Raw genomic sequence first — 25,156 nt, 5'->3', positions numbered from 1 at the left:
AGGTTTATACGCTTATATTGGTGAAAAAATATATTGTTTTTATTCATGAAGGGTGATATTGAAGTTAGAGAGGCTTCGAATGAGGTATGAGTTTATTTTTTGGCATTTTTCAAGCTTAGGATTTCATGATGGTTCGCTAGTTGCGTTTAGCACACCAGTACCGAACGCAACAGGTAAATTCGGTGGGATGCCACCGAAACATTGCACCTATTTCGGTTGTGTTTGACCGGCTATTAACTTCAGATGCAGTGGAGATCTACTATAATATGGAACGGTGTTTTGTGGTGTATTACCGAATTTTTACCTACAATTCAGTGGCAACAAACCGAAATATATTTATTTTTTCAGTAACTTATTGTCGACTACAAATTTAATGTAAGCTATTTTGACCTTATTTCCATTGAAGGAACAAAAACAAGGTGACGCCCTTAAAATAGATGACACATCATCCAATGTGATGGTCATAGGACGAACCGCCCCGTGGATATCTTTGCTTCGGAACAAAACAATTAGAATTAGTTTAGGACGAAAAAGATAAAAAATCAATATAAAAAAGATTAGTAGAAAAACTTATTAGATACCATTGACTCTAGTATCTACTGGTATCTAATAAGTTTTACCTACTATTGGATTTGAACCAATGACTCCCGCCGTATGAAAACAATACTCTAACCACTGAGTTAAGTAGGTCATTTATCATCACAAATAGAAAATACCTCGAAAATAGGGTATCAGATTGATCGGGATTCTCATTATACGGCCCTTTTTTGTAAAGAAAAACCGCGGCAAATTTCGATTTCAGAGAATCTATCGAGAGGGTCTTTTTGCGGAGGTTTTTTACGAATCATTGCGTACACGCATACGTACAGGCGTACACGCGTACACGTATACACGCGCGAGGAGGAGGGACACGCCTACGTACGCGCACATATCCCCCTCGGGGGGAATAACTCCAACTTTAGTTCTTACTGGCTTTCATAGTATTTTGTCCCCTACTGAAGTATCGTTCGACTCCTGTAGAGGGAGTCTCACTCCCATTCTAGGATAAGGTTTGGTGATCATGTGGTTATCCTCCTCCTTTTCCTTGGCCTCTTTTACTCTTTTCTTGACCAACTGATTCATTGTTGCGAGGAGGGTTGTCAAGCTTGTATAAAAAAAGACGTATAATAAATCGTTGATTGCTATTCTTGAACCTCTTCACCATGCTAATAAGATTCACTCACCAAAAAGCATGTGAAAGATGTTCATTTTGAGATGTCATTTCTCAACGAAGGTAGATACAATAATCTTATCTGTATTCCGATGAGAACACCTAATAAGTTGCTTTAATCCAGACCTCTGAATGTACCATTATTTGGATTAGCCCACCAATTTCACTAACGAAGGATAGATGTTTTCGACCTGCACCTAAAGTGCTCACATTCCTAGTAAAAAATAATATTAAGTATGTAACACCCCGACTCCAAGTTAAACCCCTTATTTTAATTATTTTAATTATTTAAGAGAAATTACAAATATACCCTTGAGATAGGGGTATTTTGGTCATTTTCTTACTCAGAGAGAGTTTGGGCTAGTGACTAGTATTTTTGGATAGGTCGTACTGAGATGAGTTCGTAGACACGTAGTGGGCTCGAATCGGAGTTGTAACGAGAGAGATATGGTCAAAAGAAACCCAGTGGCAAAATCGTAATTATTTCGAATGAGATTTTTTTATAAAAAAATCAAATTTCTCTCTCTCTCTCTCTCTCCCTCTCTCTCTCTCTCTCTTGCGCACGCTACGGCAGCCGGCCACATTTTGGCCGGCCTTTCTCTCCTCCAGCCACCGATGACGACAGAGCTGCTACCAAAATGATCGGGCCGTCGTCCTCTTCCAACTCCAGCCAGCTCCCGCCTCCAACCGTCGCGGTTTCGCCGGAAAATGGAGAAGAAACGGCCGGTGTCGTCTGAACTTCTCCGCCGTCGATCTCCCTCCTCCGGCCACCGATTCCGACGAGTGATGTATGGTTTCTCACCTACTTTTCATGCTCTAGCTGCCTGTTGGGTAGGATTGGATCGATTCTTAGCGTAGGTAATTCGATTTACAAATTGAAATTCGGCTTGTTTTGGGATCTCAATTCTGGCCACTTCCGGTCAGTTTTTGGGGTAGGTCCAAAAATAAAAGTGGCTCCAAATAGGGTGTTATATCTAGGGTAGGAGTTTGGAGCCGTGGTTTTGAGATTTTCCGGCGATGGGTAATCCCTTTGGGCACCCAGCGCTGCCGGCTCGTGTGGCGGCGCGTGGGCGAGGATAGTGAAGTTGCATTATGTCTCGATGAGATCCTTAGGTTGTCACGAGTGCGTAGAATTTCACGGATCTCAATTTGGACGTCGTTTGACTATCGAACGAATATCGCCTATTGCGCGTTATCCGGGTTCGATAGGTTGGGACAGTTGGATGGTCTCAAATTTAATATATGTTAATCTAGGTATTTCTAGGATCGTGTAGGAATTTACGGATCGTGAATCGGAGCCCCGGATGTTCCTATTTAATAATTTAAAGTTTATGTTTTATATTAACTGTCAGATCATGGGATCGTGAGCGATCTGACCGTCCGATCTGAACCAAACTTGCAGGACGAGTGTCTTATACCTTGTAGAACCCATAGGAACTTTCGAATCGGAATTTGGAGGTCGTGGGCTCCGTGGGCCTGTTTGACCAGGGTTAGGATAGTTTGACCCTTGGTTGACCGTGAGTCTCATGGAGTAGTCTCACCTTCCCAGGGGGATTATCGGGTGCTAGACTATTGTTGAGGTTTACACAATATTAGAATTAAATTATATATATATTTACATACATTTGTAAAGGTATAAAAGGAGTCTAGAATGTCAGTTTGAAGTGTTATACGCACTACCTTAGGTACCTACCCGGATTTTGGTTACACTACAAGTACCATCCTATGAAAGTTAGGTCCCACGTGGCGTTGGTTATCCGGCGTGCAAACAGACCTCATACGTGGCGTTGGTTGTACCGGCGTATGGGGAGATCTTGTGATATTATGATGAGGTCGCACGTGGCGTAGGTTATCCGGTGTGTCGATAGACCCCATATGTGGCGTTGGTTGTACCGGCATATGGGGAGATATTGTGATATGATGTTCAGATCTCGCGTGGTGTAGGTTATCTGGCGTTGAGATAGGCTCCATACGTGGCGTTGGTTGTACCGTCGTATGGGGAGATATTGTAATAGTATGGTATGGTCGCACGTGGCGTAGCTTATCCGGCGTGTTGACAGGCCCCATACGTGGCATTGGTTGTACCGACTATAGGTAGATATTATGATAGTATAGTATGGTCGCACGTGGCGTAGGTTATCCAGCGTGTTGACAGGCCCCATACGTGGCGTTGGTAGTACCGGCGTATGGGGAGATTATGTTAAATACAGAGAAATGAAATAAAGTATTGTCTATGTGTGGAATTGAGTTTTAAGGAAGAACTATGTGTGGCTTGATCCCTCAGTGAGGGTACGTAGGCAGCCTAAGGTTATTATGTGCAGCCTTGAACATAGATGTGATTGTGTTAGGAGGTTAAAACCTCGTATATTGAAATTGAAAAAGTTAGATGATGTATGTTGAAATTTGGTTGTCGTAATTTATATTTGAATTTATCGTTTGCCTTGTTTAAGGCATGAATTGATTTGCTAGCATACTTGATAGTTGAGAATTATTGGAAAGCCGAAGGCCGTTTATGTGAATTGCATGAAATTATATTGTGCATGCTGCCAGTTGTGGTTATTAAATGTGTTTTTATGCAGGTTGTAATTTTGGGAAATGTTCAATTTACAGGGAAGACTCTACCTAAATTTCGGCAGAAAGTCTTGTACCCTTATTCCATTTTGGGAAAAAGGGTATAACTTTAGAAGTGGGCCCAGCATCGGGGTGATGTCGGGAATTTCCACAGGATTCGCCTCGGATTTTGGAAAATTCGAGGCGGGTCCTTTCAAAGTACAAACTCAATTACGAATTCGATAGATGATCGCTGAAACAAGAAACGAATTCACGGAAACAAAAAATGAATTCAGTAGACTACCACTGAAAAACGGAAACATATTCGGTGGACGACCACTAAAAAATTAAAACAAATTCGGTGGACTACTACTGAAAAACGTAAACACATTCGGTGGATAGCCACTAAAAAATGAAAACAAATTCAGTGGACTACTACGGAACAAGGTAACGATTTCAGTGGGTTCATGAGGGTAATCTAGGTAGAAAAATGAGGTGTAGTGAGTAATTTTAAAATTTACTAAAATTCAGTAGGGTGCAAAGAGCAAATTTTGGGGTGCCAATAAAATCACCCTTTTGAAAACCCTAAAACAAGTAGCATGCATACATTTTTTTTGTAACATTCCACATTGACCAACGAAGAAGGGGTGATGTGTCTTATATGTACATTCCCACCTCCATCTAGCACGAGGCCTTTTGGGAACTCACTGGTTTTGGAGTCATGGGAACTCCGAAGTGAAGCGAGTTTGGGCTAGAGCAATCCCAGGATAGGCGACCCACTGGAAAGTTGCTTGTGAGTTCCCAAAAACAAAACCGCAAGGGCATGGGAGGGCCCAAAGCGTACAGTATTGTGCTACAACGGAGCCGATCCCGGGATGTGACATTTTTTCTACATGTCTTACATGTATGAGTTCTTCATTGTAGCATGTTCTTCATTATTCATGTTGTACGTAGTATACCTACCATTGAAGTTTGAAGTTGGATAGGTCCCTTAATTGTTCTAGAGAGACATTGTTTCCAACCTTACCTATTAGTTGGTATTGGGTGCAATAGGTACTTAACTCACTCAAACTCACCCCCTCTGCAACCCCCTGAACCACCCCCATGGCAACCACAATCGACACCCAGAACAACCAAGGCACAACTCCAGATCCGACGAGCTTGCATTCTTCCTTGCGCCAAAGACCCATCACTAACAGAGATGGTGGGCAGCGGCCAACCCTTATATGATTTCCTAGGGTTAAGTCGCAGAGATCTTGGGGTGGAATAGGGGTTATGGACAGCTGGAGGCTGTAATGGTGAAGCTTGGGAGAAAGGTTTCTGCGGTGGGGGAACATTTGGGGTTGGGATGAGAGAAAAGGGTCTGACAAGGATGAGAAAAGAAAAAAAAAAAAAGAGAGATATAATTTCTTATTTTATCTATTTTAATTAGATTATTTACTAGTTTTATTCCACGTGGCTCAATATGTATGTCCATATGGACTCATTGATTTCCATGTCAGTGTTTTAACAGAGGAAATGACGGAAGCACTTACAGGTGACATATGTATGAAAGTGTTACAAAAATAAATGTTCATATAAGATTAAGAGGAAAAAAAAAAAAACTTGATGTGTCTGTTGGAATAAAAAAAATCACAAAAATCACAAAATATTGGAACGTGGGATAGGATAGGTGGGGGGGAAGTTTGGAAAAAGGTGGGGGTCTAAACCAATGAAAACGTTTAAGAGAGTTTAGTGGCTCCTATTTTTGGGGGAGCTGATTATTCAGTTTTTAGTATAAATATTCTGCACTAAAGAGAAAAAAAAAAAAAGAGGACAGGGAGGGAGGAGAACACGACAGAAGAAGAAAACTGTTGCAGAAGGAAAATTGCAGGAGCACAAATACAAGAGGAGACATTTTCACAGGTATATGGATCCTGTCAATTAATTCTTGTTGGGTGGCAACCCTCAAATCATTTTCTTGGATGATGAATCCATATTGGGTGGCAACCCTCAAATCATTTTCTTGGATGATAATTCCATAATGGGTGGCAACCCTCAAATCATTTTCTTGGACGATGAATCCATATTGGGTGGCAACCCTCAAATCATTTTCTTGGATGATAATTCCATAATGGGTGGCAACCCTTAAATCATGAACAACAAATCCATGAGAGGATTCCTGTTTAACAAAGCTCTGCCGAGCAAAAGGAAATCCTTTGAAATGGAAATGGTGTTTGGAGGGTTAATTCAAAAAATGTACAAAAAAAAGAGAGCGTGAATTACCTCTTGGGCTCTCTCACCACTCCTCTCCATCTCTGCTTAAGAAGGCCTTTATTTTTCTCTCTGAGCAAACTACATCAAAAAAATGCAAAGGATGTTAGTCATGAAGAAAAGAATAGGCAGAGAAAAAAATGGAGATCTGTAAAAAAAAAAAAGGGGAAAAGAAAATAGAGGCCATGTTTTTCTGTCACAGCCTCTCTCCCTCTCTCTCTTAGATGATCCTCTTGTTGGGCACACAATCACAACAGACAGAAAAAAATTAAACAGACAATTAAAGCAGAAAAACAGCCACTAAAAAAAAAGGGGAAAGAAAGTGGCTGAGCGCCACTTCGTGGGTGTTGCTGGGTTAAAGGGAGAGAATGGTGCCAGCCAAAAGAAAACATGGGTATAAAAAAAAAAAAAAAAAAGGAAAAGAAGCAGAACTTGGGAAGGGCCACGTTCGGGCAGCCTATGCATTGAATGCCCCATCTGTTGGTTTCTTAGCAAACAACCAATATACATGTCATGATGTATGACAATAAACAAAAACAAAAAAAAAGTTTGCTACAGTCATAAAAAGAAGAAGAAAAGTCAAAGCAAAACAAAGAAGAAGGTGGCTGACGCCACTTTGTTGGAGATTGGAAGAAAAGAAAAACAAAGACACAAGAAACTTGGTGTTGCAGAGAAAAAAATGAGGAAAAAGACAAAAAAAATCTGAAACCTCTTGATGTGTTGTGGCAGTTTTTCTTTTTGGTTTTCTCCTTTTGTTTGCAAAGGCTCTGTATCGATTGTGACTTCGTGTACCTTTTTAAAGACTGAACAGTAACAGTGTTTGCTCTTAATTCGGACTGATCACAAGTATTCCAGATAAAGATGGGATTGCAAGGTCTGATTTTACTTGGAAACAAACTCTGCAAAGAGTTGGATAGCTAATCGCCTGCTGGACCAAAGTTTTTTTTTGGGGCTCCATGCTCATGGGCTAACTATCAACAAACATCAAAAGCCCAAAATAGGATTATGGGCTGTCAGAGAATAATTATCCATTGACTCTCAGAAGCCCATATAATTAATGGGTAACCCAAATAATTACCCATTAAATTTCCTAAGGCCCAAATTCCCTATCATATGGTTAATGGATTAGTTAAAAAAAAATCCTTGTAGCCATATTTGGGTCCAAGTGCAAATGTCAACTTTAGAAAATTAGTGGGTTAATCAAAATTGCTCATTAATTTTCTGGGACATTGACAAAAAGAAAAAGTGGTACAAAACCATCCAAATTTTCCCATGGGTCATCTACCCATGAAAATTCCAATGAGATTAAATTCAAATATCTCAAACACAAATTCTCAATTAATGGGCCACACTTACCCATTAATTTCAAAATTTTCCCATAGGTCACCTACCTATGAAAATCCCCAAATTATCTCAAAGATACAAATTCTAAATTATTGGGTCATCTACCTATGAAAATCTTCAAATCGTCTCAAAGACACCAACTCTAAATTATTGGGCCACACTTACCCATTAATTTCTAAATTTTTTGAACTACGTTGGTTTGATCCCTTTAAAAGGGTACGTAGGCAATCTAGAGATTCAATCTAGATGCAACCATCCCAAACATATTTCCATATCGAATCCCTGGTTTATTCAGCTAAATTCACTCAAACTCCTCAATCAAACCCATTCAAATTCTTCGTTTTGTGATGAGTCATTTATTCATCATGAATCTTTGAACTACGAGTGGCTTGATTCCCGCAAAGGATACGTAGGCATCCTGAGGTTGGACTTGGGAGCAGCTGCAAAATCAAACACACACGTTCTGTTTCTTTATGATGGAATCAAAGGGTTTTCCCTTGAAGCAAGGGATTGTAATTAAGAGACTTGCGTCTCGAATGGGTCGAACCTAAAATAATACAACCCCATTATTTAATTAGTGGTGGTGAAATTATATTAGGAAGATCACCATTTTCCTTCAACATGTATCGAATATTGAAACTCGGTAAACTTCAACGTAGTAAAATGAAAATTACCCTTAAACAATTCCTTTATAAAAAAAAAACAATTTCTTAAAGTAATAACACATTAATATTTTTTTAAAAACTAATTTAAAAACAAAAAAACAAAGTGGGTCTGTAATTTGCCACATCATCAATTTCACAAACAATTAGACAGTTAAATTAACGAGATATATAAATTGATTGAATATTAAAATGTCGGAGTGGAAATTGATGAAATTGAAACTCCTTAGTCCATTTTGATAATGCATCCAAACTTGGAGGGATATAATGTAGTTAACTTTTTTTTTTTTCCCTCCACTTCTTTTTCATGTAACTTTTCTCTTTTTCTTCCATCTCGTTTTCTCTCCTCTCTTTTCTTTTCTTTTTTTCCTCTTTTTCTGTTTGTCTTCTTTTTTGTTTATCTCTCTACTTCTCTGTTGTTTTTCTTCTTTTTCTCTCTCCTGCTGTCGGTGGCCTTCGTCAATCGTGAATTTCGTTATTGGATTTTGTAAATCTCGAATCTAAGTTTGTTTATGGATCTTATGTTATGGTACTTCCCTTACTTTCCACTGTCACGTCATTTTTTGGGCTGAGTGAGTAGTTTCTCATTTTAGTCTTCCTTAATTTGGTTTCTTGTGGAATGGGCCTTGCTTTTGGCTTACCCAAGTGTCCTTTTTTTTTTTTTGCACTTATATTTATTTTGTTTTTCTTCTATTTTAAATTCATGTCGCTGAGAAGCAAGTTGCTTGCTATTTTTTGGGAAATATTTTTGTTTACCACTTTAAACAAATGTGTATATTTATCACTATTCTTAATACTTGACATGCGTCCATATGCATAACTATAGTTAACGTTTTACTTTAATTTATATAATCATAATTATGCCTATAAACACGTATCAAGCAGTGACGGAGTCAGGATTTCAAATTTGAAGGGGCCCTTCACAAATTTTTTAAAAATAGGCTAAATTAATATGACACTAAACTACTCCTTTTGGCCTACTTCATAACATCGTTTTATATTGATTAATAATATATCCATTCGTTACAATCATAATTGTCCACAATTTCATATTTTATAATGCTTAAATACTANATCTCATCATCTACATTATTATAGACTCAAAAATTAATAATTTATATTCCAACATAGAGAAGAAATACAAAAATGGTTCACAACATCTAACATTAAGGTACCCAACTCAAACATGACAAAAGACAGGGAAATAAAAATTCACAAAGTTTAACTTAAACAAAAGATAAAGAGAGAGAAATGTTAAAAATGTAGGAGTTTTTAGTGTAAATATCACAAACTAACCTAGAAGGTAAAAGAGAGAAGTAAAAAAAGAGATTAAGAAGTTTTATGGTTGTGGACAAAAAAAAATACTTATTATTACTATTTATCTAAGGATAAATATCTCCTAAAACTAATCAAATATGTTAAATATTATATATACATCATACATAATATTATTATACAATAAATAAAAGACGATTGGGAGCTTGGAACCACACTGATCTTTTATTGGCTTCACCCCTGATGTCAAATGTTAAAAAAGACAATTAACATACACCTTTAATTAAAATAGTGTGCAAAAATACTTCTACTTCTCTATAATTTGGTTCTTTTTTTTTTTCTCCCCCTGACAACATGATAACATCCTCGGGACCACACATAAATAATGAGTGATAAGCCATAATCAAGTCAATGGTCCTATGCCCATTGGGAACTCGTCCAAATCATGACAGTTGATATTTCCTAGAGATATTTCTTGATGAGTTTAATTTGTACAGATTCTGGTTAATAACAATTTATTAATTTTTACCTGTCTATCTAAACATATCAACAAGATTAGTCTTTATTACGATTATTCTGGCTCTTTAAAAAAGCAAAGACAATCTGAGTAAAAGCAAAAATAAGTCTTTTTCTATTCCTCCATAGATGGACTCCTTAATTGCGAGAGCATATTTCCACGTTATTTTAATCCAATGTATATTCGTACTATTCTTTTTAATATTTGATATGTGTCTATATACATAATTATAGTTTCATAAATAAAAAGTAAAAAATTAATTATAGTTATACATATAGACACGTGTCACATATTAAAAAGAGTAACAAGAGTACACTTTGAGTTAAAGTTATGAGCAAAAATATTTCATAAATTTAAGGAGTTCATTTTTAGAATAAATAAAATTATGACACTTGTCAAATTTCGAAAGAAAAATTAAAGGAATTCAAAAGCAAAAAAAAGTTAAAAGGATTTGACCAGTGTCAAAACCTCTATATATTTTTTTTTTAAAGAGGACCCATCTTCAATGTTATGAAGCCAAACTTTTCCCTTTTAATATTCACGCAATACAGAATATAATCGATTCATATATTCACCCTCTTCTTGCATGAATGAAGCAAGTAAAGTTCCAACACAGAGAGAGAGAGAGAGAGAGAGAGAGAGAGAGAATGGGGGTGCCTTCTTTCTTCCGTTGGCTGGGCAACAAGTATCCCAAAGTGGTGGTCAAGGCCATTGTCGACCAGAGAGATGAGTCCACAAGCTCACCAAACCCAAATGGCATGGAGTTTGATAACCTTTATCTTGACATGAATGGGATTATCCATCCCTGCTTTCACCCGGAATCGGATGAAGATGGAGTATGAACTTATTAATTCCTATATATTCTCTTCACAAGCTACAAGAATTTTCAAATTTTCTTTATTTTATCCTTAGTTATAATTTTAATTTCTACTGTATTTATTCAGGTGCAACCAACTAGTTTTGAAGAGGTGTTCATCAATATTTTTGAATATATTGATACACTTGTCAACATTGTTCGACCAAGGAAGCTTTTATACATGGCCATAGGTGACAAAATTTTACTTTTTTTTTTTTTTTCTATGTTATAATACTTTTGTAAGATTTTTGCTTTCTCTTGTCTTGATCATCTCTTTACTTCAGTTGATATATGTATCGTCATGTATACTTTGAACTTGAAGTAGTTTATATAAGGAGATAAACTTGATTTCTTGTAGATGGAGTTGCTCCAAGGGCTAAAATGAATCAACAACGTGCCAGGCGTTTCAAGTCTGCCAAGGACAAGGAATTAGCTGTGGGTTTTAAGCTTTTAATTAATATATTATGCTTCTGAATCACACAAACTTTCTTGTACCCGCTTAATGTTCATGAAAATACGTAAATTTATACCCCAAAATGTTGGTATCAACTGTATAGGATGCTGAAGAAGAGAAGCTGAGAAGACAGTTTGAATTGGAAGGCAAACAAGTGTTACCAAAAAAGGAAAATGAAGTCTCAGATTCAAATATAATCACCCCTGGAACTGATTTTATGTACAAATTGTCGAATGCTCTTCGTAGCTATATTAGTTTACGTTTGAGCAATGATTCAGGCTGGAGGGACATCAAGGTCTGCTCCATTTGTGCCACTCTAATTTCAACTTGACGAACACATGATCCATCATTTTTTATTTTCTCTCATCTCTTTTTTGTTTTAACTTCATGATTATTGATTTAGGTGATTCTTTCTGATGCCAATGTTCCTGGAGAAGGGGAACACAAAATAATGTCTTTCATACGCCAGCAGCGTAATTTTCCTTCGCATGATCCAAACATCCGCCATTGCTTGTATGGATTGGTATGAATGATTATATGCTGAACACAACTACTTAATAGTTTTTGTAATTTTTTGTTTTCCATATTTAATTTTGCTACAATAATGTATAGTTGGAAAATCGGGAAGAAGGAAAAACTATATGGGAATGAACATGTTTCTGTTTAAAGATTTCCTTTCATAAACTCCGGCCCCCCATACAATTGAATTCTGACATTGTGGTGAATTATTGGCATGCAGGATGCAGATTTGATAATGTTGGCTTTGGCAACACATGAAGTTCATTTTTCCATATTGAGAGAGGTTAAATTTACAAGTCCTTTGCATTTTTCAAATTTCATATTGAAGTTTCCTTGGTGGTTTCTTGGCCACATTGGCTTTTAAGGTTTCCAATAATCAATGCCCCTATTGAGTGAGGTCTGCCTAGCTAATGCACTAGGAACCAAAATCCGGGTTATAAAATTTTTCCTTATACTAATCCGGGTTGTAGGTTCTGATAACTGATGAAATTCTAAGTACTTCAATTTCTGGATACAGGATGTTCTAAACCAGGAGCAGCAACATGCAAACTGTCAATCTGTTCGAGAAATGACTCCATCTTCTGTAAAGTCAGGCAACAGAAAAGCATCCATTGTAAAAAAGCCCTACCAGGTATTTGAAACAGTCCTCTTATCCATCACCTGTAGTTTGAATATTGCTCTGTTGTCTCACCTCTATTTTTCCTTCCAAATTTCAGCTTTTGCATGTTTGGATTTTGAGGGAATATTTGGAGCTTGATATGCAAATCAATGATCCTCCTGAGAATTTCAAGTTTGATCTTGAGCGTATAATTGATGATTTTATATTTATGTGTTTTTTTGCTGGAAATGATTTCCTGCCCCACATGCCAACTTTGGAAATTCATGAGGTTCTACGCTAAACTTCATTGATACGTAGTGATGGGAATACAATGTATGAAGCTCAACTCAAGACTAATTTTTTATGATGACTACTTATTTCCAGAATGCAATAGACTTGCTGATGACTATCTATAAGAAGGAATTCAAAAATCTCGGTGGTTATATGGTTGATATGCTCCGGGTATAACATGATTAGCCTTGTTTCAGTTGCATTTCTTCACCTGAAAAAAAAAAATGTAGATGAGATCATGACCATGCCAATTCTTTTATGCTCAAAAGCAGGTCAATGACAAGAAATCGGGATACATCAAACTATCCAGGGTTGAGAAATTTATTCTTCTTGTTGGTGCTTATGAAGATAAAATTTTCAAGAAAAGATCAGAACTACGTGAGCGTAAACTCAGACGTCTTTGCCTTAATAAAGATTCTGTAAGTGCTTGTTGCTCAAGTATCATTCATCACTGACAATATTGCTTGTATTTGTCTATTTTTCCCATTATGAAACAAATGCTGAATTAATTGGTTGCCAGCTAGAGGAAGAAATTGATGCTGGAAGTTCAGCTACTGATTCAAGCGGTACTTGTGCATTGCCTAATGGAGAAGAATTCGAAGCTCCGTCACTTGGGATGTTTGAAAATATGCATTCTCAAGTACGCTGTTTTTTGTGTGTGTTTTGTTTCATATTCCATGATGAATAATGACTCATAAGATGACTCCGAGTATCTAGAAGAATTTCAAGATAGGCTTATACTTTAAATTCTTCTAGCAACTCATCGGAGTCATCTTATCAATCATTATTCTTCATGGAAATGAATTTAGTTTTCCTTTGTTTATGTGCTTTAAATTGAAGATTCCATTATCAAACACTCCATTCTTACTTTTCTTTTTTGTGTTCGGGAGTGGGGCAGGGAGTATCTGCAGGTTATTTTGCTTGATTACACACATATATATGGAATAAAGTAGTTTTACCATGTACTTTGTGACCTGCTGAAGGGTTTTTGGTGTCATTTATATTGTATTTTTGCAGATAATAGAAAATACAAAGGAGTTTAAGCAGAAATTGAAAGATAGCATCAGAAGGAAATCTGATCTGTTTAAGAATGGTGATTTAGGGACGGACAAAGTATGAAGCATTCCCTTCTTGAAGTTTCAATATTCTTTCTCATAATACCTTGTGAAACGTTTACATCCAAGCATATAAACAAATATTTTTACATGCTTTGCCGATTTCTTCCACAGGTACGATATGCTGCTGCAGGCTACAAGGAAAGATATTACAAATACAAATTTTCTGCAGAAGGGCCAGGGGATATTGAAAGCAAAAGAAAGGAAGTTGTACGTGTGGCTTTCATAAATTTTATCTTATACTTCTTTAGTCCACATGATGTTCTTCTTTTTTGTTTCTTACAGAAGCTGCACTTTTTTCTTTGTAAAATGGAGGCCCAAAGGCCGCACCAAAACTATTCATCTTATTGAGTTTTGATAAATTGTTTGGTTGATTGTTTGCAAAACCTACACAAAATTAGATGCAATCTTGTGTTATTCCAATAGGGTTTTAGGGTTTTGGTAGTACATTTTCTACTTGTGTATTTAACAGAAATTTTATTTATTTATTTAATTTTAGATTTCCCCTTATTTGCCAATTCCAATTGCTGATGTACTTTAGGTTAAATACTACACTGAAGGACTGCACTGGGTTCTCTTGTACTATTTTTCGGGCCCCCCATCATGGACATGGTAAGACATATGTAATATGGACTTCAGTTATTTACTTGATATTGGTATGAAAAGTATTGTTACATTACATTCACTGTAATATCCTATCAGGTTTTATCCTTTCCACTATGCGCCTTTTGCGTCCGACCTGAAGGGCCTTGGTCAGGTGAAATCTAAGTTTGAAAAAGGTTCCCCATTCTTACCCATCGATACTCTCATGGCTGTGTTACCACCCAGAAGGTAACTATGTTTCTTTGTTTTGTAAGTTTGGTCTTACCAAGTTCTCCAAGAAAATAATACAAATGTTCTCCTTTGTAGTGCTCATGCACTTCCGAAAGTTTACCAGACACTTATGACAGATGAGAGTTCTACCATCATTGACTTTTACCCTTCTGGTAAGTACACGTTTGTAATATCAGTTATGTTAGTCCATGGGATCTGATAGAAATTAATTGCAAGCTCTGTTTCATCTATAGATTTTGAAATTGATATGGATGGGAAACGCTTTACATGGCAGGTTTGTCTTCTCTTCCTTCCTTGTATGATTTCTGGTAGTTATTCATTGGTATTGCATTTTCGTTGACATCTAGTGATTGTTCTCTCTTTTACCTTCTAAAATTGTTTTTGACTTTATCATCTCCGAAAGGGCATTTGCAATCTTCCTTTTATAGAAGAAGAACGGCTTCTATCTGAAACGAGAAAGTTAGAGAAGGAGTTGGTGGTATGAAACTTTTTTATATATTTTGATTTCTTAAAGACACGAGATGTTTTTCCATTCTTATATTTAAATTGTCTTATCAGTTTGTGTTACAATATGTGTAGGGGGAAGACAGAGACAGGAATAAAGAGAAAGTTGATCAATTATTTGTGCTAAGCACACACAATATGGCATCACAGATTGTCGCACTGTTTACAAAGGAAAACTGCCCCATCAAGATTGACAACAGTTTGTGGTAGGTCAATTATCTTTCTGAAGTCTTGTCTTTGTTACTTTGCCTTTTTCATTTTTCTTTCATGGACCGCTTTTGCAGTATTTTCTAAATGTTAATGTTTATTGATAAGTTCTCTGCCCCCTTTCAGTTCTGGAATTAGTGGTTTTTTGCGTCTTCATGAGAATGCTTCCAGTGTTAAAGGAGGAGATCATAAACTTCAAGAAGACTCTGTCTTGTGAGTAACCAAACTAACGAGTCGTTAATTTTGATCTTGTAAATGTTTTGCTGTCCTGAAGGATAAGTTTTGTTGATTTGATTATGTTACAGATGCGTGGGATATGAGCTTCCAAACGATGGTCCACATGTGCCTCGTTTACTTGCTGGTGTAGAGTTTCCTGTCAAGGTATCTGAACTTTCAGAATTTGCAATTATTTTCATGAGCTTGAATGGTCTCGTGCATATATGTTTGTTTTCGTATCTGTTTGATGTGATGGTTTACCTGCTCTGCCACTGCGGATATGATTAGTTCCTTGCTAGCACTGGCTTAATGAGTTCTTGGTGTTCTAACTACATTGTTGGGATGCATTTTCGAGTTCAATAGTTAAATGTCCTCACTCCCTAATATACTATCCTTCAACTAGCATAAGAGAAATTCAGTGGCATGTTATAATTAAGCCCAGTTTGTAACATTTTCTATCTACATTTGCAGACAATCACTGAAGACGATCTTATGGAGACAAAACTATGGCACGAATATCAGGGAAGCACACCCAGCTCCAGGTTCTTTGGCTTCTTACTCTGTCTTTCATTTGTTATATATTCACATCTATATCTACGAATTTCTCTTTAAACTCATTGTTCAAGAACTAAATGCAATGCAGCAGTCAGCTTGTTCAGGAAAGGTTTAGAAAACCAGATAATATGGGAAATCAAAGCTTCCAGAACAATGCTAGATTCACTTCTAGCTCCCCGAATATGATACACAAATTTTCTGGCACTGGATGGGGTTATGGTAGAGGGAAAGCAATTGCAAGTCCTGATTTTGGAGACAGATTTCATGCTCCAGGAAGAATACATTGTGAAAGAGTAATGTCATCTGGCTCATATTCAGCGAACGGTGCAGTAGCATACAAAAAAGCCGCTCTTCACGAGACACCTGTTTGTAATGAAAAGTGGAGAGTTGCTGGTTCTGGTTCAGGAGATCAAATACGAACCCTTAGGGATTTGAACATATCGAAGTCGTCATCAAGCCAGGGCTGGAGGCCTAATGGAAGAGTTCAACCAGCAAACAATGTTTTCTGGCCGTCTAGAAATGGCTTCACACCTGACACAAACCATGCTTGGCAACATGGTCAGTGCCGCGGTAGAGGCCATCAGGACTCCTCAAAGCATTATTCACCTTTTGCTGCTAACCGTTCATCCCAAGCCAGTGGAAGTGCGCACTTTGTTCCACGTAGTTGGGATACTGAAGGTAAGCCCCGCTGGTAGCTAGTTAACACATAGCCAAGCCCTCTTTGCTTGGCTGCCAAAAAGCAAGAAAAGCACTGTTTTGTACACATTCCATCTATTTTGTATTTTACGGCTGAAGGATGAAGAATTTTCGATCTGCTAGCTTTTCGTATGTTCACAATTTCTGAAATTCCATATTTTTGGTAATTAAGCAGGGCATTCTACTCAAGAATCAAATAATGTTGGGCTAAATGCATAAGATAAAAAGCTGCAGGCCGTTCTTGTATAAGAGACAACCGTAACAATTTTTGACAAGAAGATAAAAAGTCCTTTATTCTTCAGTGCCGCTTCATCAGCACCTGCAATTCATTTCTAGGTTGCTTGTTTTACCTAAAGTTTCATTTCATCTTTTGAAGGTTCATAAAGATTCCCAATCCTATTATACCACACTCTAGACTCTAATCTAATGGCTCCGAATGACATGATCACCACTCAATTTGTTTTGCCATTTCATTTTAGAATGTTGTCTCAGTGTTTAGGTTTTAGGGTCTAGTCGCAACCCATGCCCAATTGTATTGGTTTGGTGCTTTCCAAAGATCCTGCCCCTGAATTATGTCAGAGTATATTTGGGCGTTCATTTTATATCCTTGGAGATATGATTTGTATGATCCTTCCTTATAGCTATAAGAGTTTTCTTACCCATCCGGCTCTGATAAAATTAATGGAATGCTATTGAAAATGCAAACACAGCGTCGGAAAAAACGCTATGGAAAAGGGGTCTACGATAGCACGTCAAAAACGCTATGGTAGAGTTGGAGTTTTTATAACGTCGGCTGACACAGAGTTTCGTATAGGGCTATTATATCTTTCTATAGCGTTTTTGTAGTGCTATCTACGTCGATTTGTGGTGCTCCGCGGAGTTGTATTCAGTATATATGTACAAAAAGAGCAAACATTCGATGACTATTATAATTGTTCACAATTCCATTCACAACCTCCAAAATTACAAATTAATAAACATGTCACCTTGAAGCAGAGTTGCAAACATAAATCCTATTTCAAGACAAATACATACATCAAATTAGAACTCCCTTCATGTTCTTCATTGTCGCTGTTTGTGCAAATTTCTCATGGGAGAATGATGATTCTTCTCTCTTATTCATCCCTCCTTCTAGATTCCTCGCAAGATAAAATAAATCAATCAGAAAGTAGGCTACTTCAGTAGATCGATGACCACTATGCTTCGTTTGATATAGAGTACTCGCCTAATCCTCTAGGACATAGTTTTATTTTTTTGTCGTTGTTACTCCTTCTCCTCATTAACAAAACACTACCGCCATTGTGTAAGAAAAAAAGTATATTTTTGATTCTCTTCCAGAAGAAGATTATTTGGTAAGTGATGAATTCTATATTTTGTTTTTTATTACTTTGGACTTTAACCATATTTTGATGGAAAATTTACACATGTAATCGTATAAAAATTTACCTGATGCGAAATTAGTGTTGCGTTATTCAATATATACCCAATTAATTGCCCAAAGCCCAAAGACCTAAGAACAAACTAGTCCTTTGGAACTTAAAGAATGCCCATGTACTATAGGAAAGATTCTGGATTCGAGTCATAACATTTGTGTAGTGTGTGTGAGTTTAGTATGTTATTGTCATTCTCAATTAGAAAGGTCTTCCAAAAAAGAATGCCCCCGTACGAGCTCATCAAGCATATGAAGTCCAATTAATTGAGAAGACCGAAGTAGATCATCAAGAATTAAGTGAAGATATGACCAGGCCTGTTACGTACACTACCCAAACACATAGGAGACAATTGACCCAAAAAAAAAAGCCCACACATAAGGGACAGCTTGAAAATGAGGGGTAATTCTTAATGCAAATAATCATTTACTCCAGAAGCTTCAAGTTTACAGTCAACAATAATAGTACTTCTTGTTATAATCCAAGAAGCGATCCCACTTTGAACTTATTTCATCTACAACATTGAAACTTATTTATTGGTTTAGAGCTTAAAGTCTAAGGTTTAGTCGCCACAGTCAACAAAGTCGTAGTTGACAATAAGGTGGCCTTGGGCAATGCCTTGTCCATTAGTGTCTATCTGGTTAAACACGTTCACGTCCAAATCTAACCCTCCATTGCTGCACTGATCCACAATCCTTACTGTCACTTTAGCTCCTGTGCCCGTGTTTGTCACCTGCATATAATATCAATTTTACATATATAAATATACCTCGATCAAATAAATATAAATTGCAGAAATTAATGTATGTGCTAATTATGTTTACTGACAGATAATTAGAAGATGATCAACAAAACTAATTAGTACTAATGATTAATTACCAGTAAGCACTTCCCACAAGAATCTTGTCCGGTAGGGCCAACGGGTCCGCAGAAGGCAGTCCATCCATATTTGCTGCGCCATGACAATGGCTTATCAGCATCCCATGTTGCGCAGAAGACACTCGCAGTACGCAAGTCCCAGTTGATATTCTGAGGATTGTACAGGTTGTACGTGGCTCTCACGTTAGAGGCACTTTGCGCAGAAGCGCTGCCCACCACACAGACGATCATCATCGTCAGAAGCACTTTGCCCACAAGCACTTTCTCCATTTTGTGATGATTTGTAATATATTTCTGTCTATGATCTGCGATAGTTAACAATTAATGTCGTCTATGGAGGTGTTGGAGAAGTGGTGGTGCTTGAATGTATATATATAGGGCGGAGGTTGGTGTTGGAATTACTAGTACACCCTTTGGAAAGATAATTAGAACTGTATGGGTTGAATTGTATGCACTGCCAAACAACCAAACTTCACGACTTTATAAGCTTGACTGAAATTTTTCTACAGAGGACACAATTATAGGACGTGGCAAAGACGGCATAGCGCTCATCCACAAAGAGAAGTAGAATAGTATGAAAATATATTTTCAGATCCATGTTACTACTTGAGTTAAATAATAATAGCCTCTCCGCATCCGCGAATGCGCTTCGCACCTGAGTGAGGCTTTGTTTTTAAAATTTTTTTAATTTATTTTAGAATTTAAAAAGATAATGGGTAGTTGTGTTTCATAAAAATATAATCCATTATTTGATTTTTCTTTTAATTTTGATATTTTTTAATATGAAAAAGTGTGAATTTACCATATTATCCTAATTTAATTAATAATTCTAATTCTTAATGTTTGCATTAACCAAAGACATTTTTTGGTATTTTGAATGTTTCATCATTCTCTGCATTTTACTTTATATATAGTATTATAATGTTATAATTTGGATTAGTTTTCAACAAATTAATTAAAGTGTTGCTTTGCTATTGGTCGTAAATGGTGGCTTGGCTTCATAATATATATATAATTGAACATTGATCGCGGCTCAAAATGAGACTTTGAAGAGGTAACGTAGAAGCATAGGACTTCAATTAGAAGTAATGGCTATCTGGTCCTTTACTATCTCTAGGACTAGAAGGCGTCTTTATAATCTAGAAGCAGGAAGGAAGGAGGATAGATTTTCCATTTGGAGTGAGAAAAGTTTCAAGCCACCTCCCACCCCGATCTCCACGCCTTGACAATTTTGGCTTGACCTAATTAATTGATTAATTAAGCTAAAAGAGAAACATCCACGGCACCTGTCATAGCAGATTCTGGATATATGCTTTGTATTTGTACCTGTACATAACCTTAATTAATTCATTGGCAGGCTTATTTAGCCCAATTTGCGATTCATCTCATCTCATCTTAAAAGTAATCATAAATCAACAAAAAGAAAAATTTAGACCCAATTACAACCAAGTGGAAATATAAGATGTTAATTAGCCTAGAAAATATCATTAATTATGTGTGTTAATTGCTTAATTATTTGCTTAGAAGTTTATATATACTATAATCGATGTTTGATGTACATTGTTTTGTAGGCTAAATTTGTAGGATGTTACTATTTCTATCATCTGTCCTATTTTCCCACCCACTATATAAATTTGGGAAAAAAAAAAAAAAAAAAACAATCTTATCATTCCATCCACCATATTATTCCTAAAATACCCTTTAAAATACCCACATTTTCCTTCAACCCCTCCTCCCAAATTTGAAGAGTTAATCCAACGGCTGAAACCACCAAGTCTACCTCAACCACCACCCACGACGCCTTGCTCCTCCTCCTAATATACTTTATCTCTTTATATAAGTGTATGTACTTCTCTATCTCTCTCTCCATTGGCCCAAATCTCTCCAACGTCTTCCTTCACCACAAGCGTACACAGCTCCTCCCTTCCCCAAGATCCAGCCTCCCACATCACCTAGATCTCTGTCTGTGCTTAATTACCGATTTCAGTCCTGCCCCCCTAGGAAGGCGAAAGACTTCTTAGCTGTGGAAGAATTTGAGGCTAGGGAATGGGTGTTGTGCTTAGGTTGTTGGGTTGTGCCGAAATGGAGCTGTGAGGTTGGCAACTTGGGTTAATGGGGTGGTGACTTTGTGAGTGGTGAGCTAGATGGGGGGTTAGGTGTCTCTTGAGAGCTAGTTGGGCGGCGAAGGAAATATGCATCTAATGCTTAGGAAATAAACTTTAGCCACAACCTATACAACAAAAGCATTCTAAATGGTGAATTCATTTTGTTTGTACTAGTTGAGCTTAACCTTTCTCACACTACTACAAAAAAGTTAATAAACAACGGTTTTTAGCTGTCGTAGAAAGTCTTGTAAAACCGTTGACGTTAGCAGTGTCGTCTTTTTTACATATTTATGACAACGGTCCAGAATCTTTGTAATATGTCACTTTCAACAACGGTTTTTAAGTAAAACTGTTGTCAATAGAGTGACCATTGTAATATGACCTCTTCAACAACGGTTTTCAATGATAACCGTTGTAATATGACCCTTTCAACAATGATCATTCTATAAAACCGTTGTAATTTGGCACTTTCAACAACGGTTGTCAATGTAACCGTTGTGGTTTATCACCTTCCACAATGGTTCTTACTTAAAACCGTTGTTGTTTAACACCTTCCACAACGGTTGTTATCAAAAACCACTGTTGAAAATAGCATAGACGTTTTGGAAAACCCACGAAATTACCGAAATTCCAAAAGAATCACACTATGAAAATTAATGGAAATTCACACTAATAATTTATACCACAATATCAATTTATAATTAAAATTCAATGCATGTATGCTACAACAATTTTCACAATAAAAAAAAATTGTGTTTATCTTGTTCCATAACTTCATCACTCTACATAATGGTCACAAAACTTGCTCACTCGTGCCTGACTTCATTCATCTGCTCGTGTGTTGACAAACCTTCTCCTACCGAGCCTTCAAGAATTTTAGGACTCAAGCTGCTTGAGAATAGATAGGCTGTAGCAGAAGTGAAAACCATTAATGGATTATTAGAATAAATATATATATATATATATATATTTATTGTGGCCAGTTGCTTTTTCTTTCCACTGTTGTCTGTTACAAAAATGGATTATAGAATAGATGTATATTTATGTTAGCAATAACTAATAAATGATACAGGATTGTTTTCAAGTTTAAGTGCCCACAAACAAGAGCTTAGCTTGTGGACCAGCCAACGTAAGGAAATTCTAACCTGAAACTTCCGTTTTCTTGAGTTGTGCAGCCACCTTCACTGCTTCAGCTTCTTCCCTCTCCTTCCTGTCAGCTTGAATTCCAGCAAACTTCTTCCTTAAGGACTCCACTTCTTTATCTTTCGGGTGGTGGGATACACGCAACATCTAAATTGGTTGAAGCATGCCACATTTAAAGTGAGTATCCAACAGCAGTTTTGGTAACCAAGATAAACTAAACTGACTATGGAAAATAGGTTTGTACAAATATGCTAAGAGAAATCACTTACTCTAGGCATTCTCTCTTGCAATATATACACATACTCAAATAAGAAAATCATAAGAAATGTTCCACTGAATAGCATCAAATTCACTTTAAAAGAAAATTAAAAAGTTGTCATAGAAAGAGACTGAACAGAAATGTCAAGAGATAAGGGCCAGAACTCACAACTCAATTAACAATATTTCATATAGTAGTTTAACTATGAGCTTATATATTCAAGGAGAACAAATCAACAAAAATGTGTGAAGCACGTAAACTAATAATGGAAAAAAATAAGGAAAAAAACTCTTGAGGGCATTGTTTAACAATTCAATTAATAGGAAGATGCTTAAACATATACCTGTAAGCCATCATTGTTAAGCATTCTAATAGAGACCGTGATTGGATCACCCTTGGCACCAGCAAGGCTTCATTGAACCTTTATAAACATTCATTCCCAAATCCACCTTCTCCAATTTTAAGCAGTCTACTGATATTGTTGGTTGCATGCCTGAGCTCTAGGAGTAAATACATGCAAAAATTATGAGCCTTCTCTTCATGCTGTACTGTAATAAATGTGATCTTCCTTTGCTGTCACATGAATGAATATAAGAAAGTATCAACATCCTTATATAAACATAGTTAAAATTCCGAAATGAAACATAAGAAAATCATAGAGAAAATGTTTACTTGACAAAATGAAACATAAGAATGAAAGAGACAGAGAGAAACCAAGACAAAATTAGCCAAAATAGAGAAGATTAAAATTCGGAAATCAAACACCCAAATTCAGAAACCCTAACAAACAATTTAAAACTTGGAAGAGCACGTGTGATGACAAAAAGAGATAGGATTTGAAATAATAACCTGGTAAATAGCTTGAACACTATCCCTCCTATACGAATTTAAATCTTCTCTCTTTCGGAGTTTGAATACTACCTCCTGTATCTGAGCACAAACAGTTTTTAGTTATACCAGCACCAAGAAAAAACACAAAATAAGAAGAGCAACAAAAATTGGAGGAGACTATATTGAAGTCCAAGCACATGATCCTCATGAAGCTTTTAATTCCTCTACCAAAAGTATTCCTTGAGAAAAGAGGAAAAGAAACAAAAAAATAAAAACATAATCTGATTCCTAACAGAAAAGAAATGCAAAAAAGAATGTCAATCTTTTACTGAAAGATGCAACAACAAAAAACAGAAAGATAGGAGAAACTAATACAGATCATAAATAAACAGACATGTAAAAGAAAAAACAAATAAGACACTATAGGCAGAGAATCCGGTGAAGTGTGCTTGTGTGCTATGTAGACTTGACACTGGGTTTTAGTCTACGCATCAGAATTTGACATGCATCAACGTTATAGTTCTTGGCAACTAAACACCCAAATGTCACAGAAATGTAAAAACCAAAATTCTGCATTATGAACCAACAATAAGCAAAAAAAACAAATTTCTTGATATGCATTGCACCTATCTATTGGCTAACTATGCAGAAAGTACAACTACAGTAATATGAACATAAAAAAAAAAAAGCAAACCACCCCTAAATATCATCAAAAACCAATATATAAACAAAGAGAAAAATTCATAGTAGTTAATTGTTATTAGGCATTTCAACATAAATAAAAACCAACACTGCATTCCAGTCAGAAACACCACAAAAGTAATAAGGGGAATTACGAAAGGGTGTTTTGTGGAGAGGAAGCTAAAAAATTAAATGCCAAAGCCCTCTTCTTTGATTTTGTTTTTTTCCTTTGTCACCTACGTCCTCCAGAAAGACAGAAATAGAAAGAGGAAATTACTGACCTAAAATTGTATTCTCACAAACACCAAGTGTCAAACACAATCAGCATCCCGATGTAAAAAAGAGAGGGTGGTATCTGAATACACTAATTGAACAACCCAATACTTAACCCCTGAAATTGGTAGTTGAACAAGGCACTGCCTCATTCTTGAATTTCTTTCCTTGGTCCTTGATATTGCTTGAAGCTGTTATACAATAAATTTGTAAGGATAAGCATCCAGTATGCGAACAATGAAAAAATACAAATATGATTCAGCAAGTAGTGATTGACCTATTTTGTGTGAAACTCAGGGAACTATACATCTATACAGAGCCAAAGCAGAATTGAAATAGAAATGGTTATTGGACCACCCAAGCGCAGATACAGAAAAGATTGTCCAATAATCGACAAATTCATCAACCAAGAGAAGTAACCGAACCCTAGATGAACCTGACATCAATCTAACAAATTCACACACACAACAAAGAAAACCCAAATTTCATTTCTTCTGTGCAAGTAGTAGAGAGATGGTAGAGAGTACCTTGACCTGAGAGACGCGGTAGAGCGACAGCAACCCAAATCAGTAACCCTAAAATTAAAACCCAGATCCCTCTGAACTAGAAGGAGGGAGGAGAGAGAAAGAGACGGGAGAGGGAGGAGAGAGAGACAGAGAGACAGAGAGACAGAGTCTCGCTGTCTATGGCTGTGGCAAAGGCAAGGCGACGAGGTCCTGGTATAAAGAGAGAATGAGAACTATCGGGGCTTAAGAAAAAATATTGAGACACTGTTCACTCCGTGTTTTTTTTAAAAAAAGCTTCAATTACAACGGTTGAAACGAAAACCGTTGTAGAAAGTTATGAAATAAAATTAGAAAACCAAATACCCTAAACCACAACGCTTAAAAACCCCTTTT

The 25,156-nt window shown here is 36.7% G+C and overlaps 2 protein-coding genes across 2 annotated transcripts; one reads left to right on the top strand and one right to left on the bottom strand.

Moving 5' to 3' along the window:
- The first annotated feature begins 10,436 nt into the window (after window positions 1-10,436).
- LOC117631435 (5'-3' exoribonuclease 3-like) lies at window positions 10,437-16,778 on the top strand. Its single transcript, XM_034364579.1, has 23 exons — window positions 10,437-10,647; window positions 10,756-10,858; window positions 11,026-11,102; window positions 11,225-11,416; window positions 11,525-11,644; window positions 11,861-11,923; window positions 12,158-12,271; window positions 12,357-12,527; window positions 12,623-12,700; window positions 12,802-12,948; window positions 13,050-13,169; window positions 13,547-13,642; window positions 13,759-13,854; window positions 14,186-14,256; window positions 14,347-14,475; window positions 14,554-14,630; window positions 14,712-14,752; window positions 14,882-14,956; window positions 15,058-15,188; window positions 15,316-15,402; window positions 15,495-15,570; window positions 15,877-15,947; window positions 16,049-16,778. Exons 1-23 carry the CDS (start codon window positions 10,459-10,461, stop codon window positions 16,653-16,655), a joined length of 2,931 nt encoding a protein of 976 aa, XP_034220470.1. The 5' UTR covers window positions 10,437-10,458; the 3' UTR covers window positions 16,656-16,778.
- A 1,704-nt stretch (window positions 16,779-18,482) lies between these two features.
- On the bottom strand, window positions 18,483-19,341 carry LOC117633125 (pathogenesis-related protein PR-4). Its single transcript, XM_034366814.1, has 2 exons — window positions 18,966-19,341; window positions 18,483-18,819 (listed from the first exon to the last, which is right to left on the bottom strand). Exons 1-2 carry the CDS (start codon window positions 19,233-19,235, stop codon window positions 18,649-18,651), a joined length of 441 nt encoding a protein of 146 aa, XP_034222705.1. The 5' UTR covers window positions 19,236-19,341; the 3' UTR covers window positions 18,483-18,648.
- Between the last annotated feature and the right edge of the window lie 5,815 nt (window positions 19,342-25,156).

The sequence above is a fragment of the Prunus dulcis genome, chromosome 6 (genome assembly GCF_902201215.1).
Source record: "Prunus dulcis chromosome 6, ALMONDv2, whole genome shotgun sequence".
Lineage (NCBI taxonomy): Eukaryota > Viridiplantae > Streptophyta > Magnoliopsida > Rosales > Rosaceae > Prunus > Prunus dulcis.
This window is presented reverse-complemented; position numbering and strand designations above follow the sequence as displayed.

Coding starts and splice junctions, on each gene's coding strand:
- LOC117633125 (XM_034366814.1), bottom strand. CDS start 19,235: ATGGAGAAAGTGCTTGTGGGCAAAGTGCTTCTGACGATGATGATCGTC. Junction 18,820..18,965: donor CTTGTGGGAAGTGCTTACTG/GTAATTAATCAT, acceptor TATTATATGCAG/GTGACAAACACGGGCACAGG.
- LOC117631435 (XM_034364579.1), top strand. CDS start 10,459: ATGGGGGTGCCTTCTTTCTTCCGTTGGCTGGGCAACAAGTATCCCAAA. Junction 14,957..15,057: donor AGTTAGAGAAGGAGTTGGTG/GTATGAAACTTT, acceptor CAATATGTGTAG/GGGGAAGACAGAGACAGGAA. Junction 15,403..15,494: donor CTTCAAGAAGACTCTGTCTT/GTGAGTAACCAA, acceptor ATTATGTTACAG/ATGCGTGGGATATGAGCTTC.